Source organism: Artemia franciscana, unplaced genomic scaffold (genome assembly GCF_032884065.1).
Source record: "Artemia franciscana unplaced genomic scaffold, ASM3288406v1 Scaffold_3829, whole genome shotgun sequence".
Taxonomy (NCBI): domain Eukaryota; kingdom Metazoa; phylum Arthropoda; class Branchiopoda; order Anostraca; family Artemiidae; genus Artemia; species Artemia franciscana.
The window spans coordinates 9,355-14,558 of NW_027064394.1; the positions used below are offsets into that span (position 1 = coordinate 9,355).

At 32.8% G+C, this 5,204-nt stretch overlaps 1 protein-coding gene across 1 annotated transcript; it reads right to left on the reverse strand.

Annotated features, from left to right (window-relative positions):
* Positions 1-3,179: 3,179 nt before the first annotated feature.
* On the reverse strand, positions 3,180-4,499 carry LOC136043238 (serine/threonine-protein phosphatase 6 regulatory ankyrin repeat subunit A-like). The gene has a single exon (XM_065728172.1). The coding sequence runs from the start codon at positions 4,497-4,499 to the stop codon at positions 3,180-3,182; it is 1,320 nt and encodes a 439-aa protein (XP_065584244.1).
* Positions 4,500-5,204: the final 705 nt, after the last annotated feature.

Genomic DNA, 5,204 nt, shown 5'->3' on the forward strand with positions numbered 1-5,204 from the left:
TTGAACATGCAACATATAATGGTCCATGGGAAAACAATCCGTATTCAGATCTATACCTCATGATTCTAATGATTGCCCTTGAGCTTTGTTGATGGTGATTGCTAATCGACCATTCCCTGAGTCGCCATCGTCATTTATATATCCCCCTGTGCACCCCGGCGTCCCCTTTGTAGTTATGTCCCTGTGTCCCGGTCGTCATTTATATTCCCTGTGTCCCGGTCGTCATTTGTGTCCCGGTGTTCCAGTCTGTGATTTCTCTTTGAGTGTCCCGGGCGTCATTTATATTCCTTGTGTCCCGGTGTCCCGGTCGTCATTTATATCCCCCTGTGCCCCCCGGCGTCCCCATTGTAGTTGTGTCCCTGTGTCCCGGTCGTCATTTATATTCCCTGTGTCCCGGTCGTCATTTGTATCCCGGTGTCCCGGTCTGTATATACATTCGTTTTTTAGTTTTGTTTTTCTCCTTTATTTTTTTCCTTTTTTTTTTTTTCTTTTTTAGTTTATTTAGATTTTTAGATTTATTAGTTTTTTTATTAGTTTTTAGTTTTTTTGTAGTTTTTACCATTTTTTTAGTTTTTTTAGTTTTTTTTTTTACTTATGTCCTGGTCGTCATTTATACTCCCTGTGTCCCGGTCGTCATTTGTGTCTCGGTGCTTTGTTGATTGCTAATTTATATTATATTTATATTTATATTTTTTATATTTATTAATATTTTTTTAGTTTTCTTTTTCTCTTATTTTTCAGTTTTTTCCTTTTTTTTAGTTTTTTCTTTTTTAGTTTTTAGTTTTTTTTTGTTTTTTACCTTTTTTTTAGTTTTTTTAGTTTTTTTAGTTTTTTAGCTTTTTTAGTTTTTTTATTAGTTTTTAGTTTTTTTTTTAGTTTTTGCCTTTTTTTAGTTTTTTCAGTTTTTTTAGTTTTTAGTTTTTTACCTTTTTTTAGTTTTTTTTAGTTTTTTAGCTTTTTTAGTTTTTTTTCTTTTTAGTTTTTTTTGTAGTTTTACCTTTTTTAGTTTTTTTTCTTCTTTTGTATTAGTGTGAAATAATTCAGACGTCATATGCGGACAAACACGACGTCACTCGACAGACAGACAGACAGACATAACCCACAAACAACTTATTTTTATATATATTTATTCATATTTTTTTAGTTTTCTTTTTCTCTTTTATTTTTCAGTTTTTTCCTTTTTTTAGTTTTTTCTTTTTTAGTTTTTAGTTTTTTTTAGTTTTTTACCTTTTTTTAGTTTTTTTTAGTTTTTTTAGTTTTTTAGCTTTTTTAGTTTTTTTATTAGTTTTTATTTTTTTTGTAGTTTTTGCCTTTTTTTATTTTTTTCAGTTTTTTTTTTAGTTATTAGATTTTTACCTTTTTTTAGTTTTTTTTAGTTTTTTAGCTTTTTTAGTTTTTTTTCTTTTTAGTTTTTTTTGTAGTTTTTACCTTTTTTAGTTTTTTTCTTCTTTTGTATTAGTGTGAAATAATTCAGACGTCATATGCGAACAAACATGACGTCACCTGATCCATCCACAGATCCACACACAGACAACTTATTTTTATATATATAGAAGATAAGATATATATATATATATCTATATTCACAGGTGGGACATAGGGACACAACTACAATGGCGCGTAACTAATATGGCGCGTAACGACTTACGCGCGCGGGGGGGCTTGGGGGGGGGCGCGAAGCGCCCCCACCAACTAGGTGTTGGGGTGGCGCGAAGCGCCACCCCAACAGCTAGTATATATATATATAAATGTAGTGATTTACAGTACCGATACACCGTTACATGTTATTACCGTTACAGGAGCTCAAAAAATTGAGGCTCATTTTAAATTTTAGTAAATTGCTTAAAATGTAAAAATCTGGTGATTGCACAAATATTTCAATATATTTTGACATTGGATTAAAGCAATTCGAAAGCTTGAAAACAGAAAACCAAAAGTTGGAAGTTTAGTAGAAATTGTTGAAGTTTAGAATGCTTGCTGCTCAAAGAAAATTTGTCTAAGTGTCAATTAACATCAAAAAGAAATTATTATTCGAACTAAATGACGTTCTTCTTGTTGCCCGGACTCGCCGTCAATTGCTTTCTAATTTTACTATATTAACCAATGAACTATCTAAGATTGGAACTATCTAAATGCGAGTTCATTTGTTTTAATAGCCCTCATGCGGTCGCTCCATTCGTTGCTGGGACTGCAGTTCTACCATGTTCTTTTTTAGTTAGTCGGCTTGGTCTGTGTTTCGGCCCAACACTTTTCACAGCCTGTTCATCCCTAGTGAATCAAGCCGTGAAAAACCTACACGTCGCTTACAGAAAAATATCCCAAACAACAAAAGCCGTTACAACCGCAACGGTTTGTAAATTCCTCCTCCGGCTTCCTAGATGGCACCGAAAAAAAAAATTGTTCGATTTGGTTTAATAGATGTGCCCTCTCGGATTCGGTCTTTCAATGATGATTTATTTAAAACTATTATCAACTTTATTCACGTTTATGACCCTCTGCAGCCTTTTTTCCATATTAATACTGGTTAATTAGTCCATGTTGTCTTTTGTTAGTTTGAAGTTTTTTTTTCTTCGCTGTTTATCATTTTTGTTTTTGTTTATTTATAATACTCCGTACTTCATGTTTTTTATACTTTTACGGGTAATGTAGTTCATTCATTCATTCATTCATATCCTAAGAACTTGTGTGGAGGAAGCTTAACCTTTACTTAAGTCTCCTATGCGCTTGCACCCACTTGAGTTGAAACAAATGCATTACTTTGATCAAGATAAGAAATTGGAATTCTTGTGTTTCCTCACCTGCATACTATCTTCCTCTTTGGTCCTTAAATTCATTGAATGTGAGTAAACCAGTAGATATTTTGGTAAATCTTAGTTATGTAATAATGTTTCTATCTCAAAACAGTACTGTAATCTAGAAAACATTTTGCTTTTTTTATAGTTAATTTGGGTAAAAGGAAAAATGTATTTTTCATGAAGCTTATTTTTTTGCTAGCCAGTGAGAGACAAAAATGTTTTTTTTTTGTTTCAAGGCCAAAAGTAGAGAAGTTTGAAGCATTATAGCTCAAAAACCTGCTATGTGGGTTTTGAAAACTTGTCACCAAACCCGCATCGTAGTTAATTTGCATTGTATATGTATATCTATCTATCTATCTATCTATCATTAAGAAACTCTTAATGCTACCACACCTTGTGGAGTGGTTCAGAAGCATTTATGAAATTTTTCAAGTTTTCATTGCTTAGATAGCTCAGTATTTGTTCAGCACATTCATGTGGTAACTCAGCAAATCTGTTAAAGAGAGAATTGAAACTTCTATTGGCTAGTTCAAGCAGCACTTTCCTTTCTATGCTGTTTTTAAAATGGCTTTTTATTATTGTATTGTACATTGAAAATTTTGTTTCCCAGTTTGATGATTTCAGTAGACCTTTCAACGAATTTTCATTCATCGTGTATAGTTCTATTGAGCTAATTCCTTTGATAAAAATGTCATAGAACGTAATATTACAAAATATTGTCTCACTCCTCATTTGTTCTAGTTCTCTTAAAAATTGATCCTTCAGCTCTATTGCAGGATAACTTGTCTGAGTCATCTCTGAGAGCCTTATGTTTCTTTCACTTACATATAAATTTGCCACTCTCAGTTTTAATACATGGCTTGCAAAATAAACAGCAGTATCATCAACAGCTACATCAAAAGCTGTTTCACCATAAATATTTCCTATATTAAAATCAGCACCAGACTGTATAAGAAATTCAACAGTCTGTGTGTGTCCTATACGAGCGGCTATATAAAGGGGAGTTTCACCATAATTAGTTGTTACATTAACATCAGTGCCAGACTTTAAAAGACATTCAACAGTCTGTGTGTTTCCATTCCAAGCTGCAAAATGAAGTGGACCAAATGAAGTTTCACCATAATTATTTCTTATATTAACATCAGCGCCAGACTTTAAAAGACATTCAACAGTCCGTGTGTGCCCTTTCCAAGCTGCTAAACAAAGGGGAGTGTTACTATAATTATTTCCTATATTAACATCAGCGCCAGACTGTAAAAGACATTCAACAGTCTCTGTGTGTCCTTCCTGAGTTGCTAAATAAAGGGGAGTTTCACCATAATTATTTCTTATATTAACATCAGCGCCAGATTGTATAAGATATTCAACAGTCTGTGCGTGTCCTTCCCAAACAGCTAAATAAAGGGGAGTGTTACCATAACTATTTCTTATATTAACATCAGTACCAGACTTTAAAAGACATTCAACAGTCTGTGTGTTTCCATTCAAAGCTGCAAAATGAAGTGGACTTCTACCATTCTTATTTTTTACATTAACATCAGCGCCAGACTGTAAAAGATATTCAACAGTCCGTGTGTGTCCTTTCCAAGCTGCTAAATGAAGGGGAGTTTCACCATAAAAGCAATAAATAAGGAGTTTCAAAAGATATTCAACAACCTGTGTGCATCCTTTTGAAGCTGCTAAATAAAGTGATCTTATAGACATGTTATTTTATTATGTTTCTATAATTTAAATGGATATGAACCACTGTTCTCATATCATTGCTATATATAGGTATGACTGCTTCATGACTCCTGTGCTCGTATGATGTACCTGCCCTCCGTAATGATTTTACGGAGGGCATGTACACATACGGAGGGCATAATTGTGCAATCATCAGTTTTTTACATTTTAGGCAATTTAATTAAATTTAAATTTTTTGTATTTAAGATCATGATCATGACTCCTGTACTCGTATGATGTCCATGCTCTCCGTAATGATTTTAACTAAATTACATCATTAGCCTAGGTTACGGGTAACACAAGAGCATTACATCATACCATTTAAATTGATGAACAAACTGTTATTGCTGTATTGAGCACTGTGGTCACATATCAGTCTACTCATTAGAATTCCTATTAGTTTTGATGAATGTGGTAATGATTATGATCTGAAAAGTAAGGTTTTCTAATGAAGATACTTTTTCTAAAATACTTAAATTAGAGATTTTGTGATGTTGTATTTAAAATTTACTACTCTGACACCTTGCTTTAGAGTTTGGAACTCAGTTCAATGTAATTTGAAAGTAATCAGATTCTCTAAATAATCAGGTCACATTGTTTATATTGGGCTAACGGCTCTGATGCTAAAACACAGTAGATTCGGAAAGGAACAGAAGTTAAGTCTTTTTTTATTTAAATAAAAGCTTT

What these genes read in the sequence shown, in the direction of transcription:
- LOC136043238 (XM_065728172.1), bottom strand. Translation starts at nt 4,499, where the DNA reads ATGTCTATAAGATCACTTTATTTAGCAGCTTCAAAAGGATGCACACAG.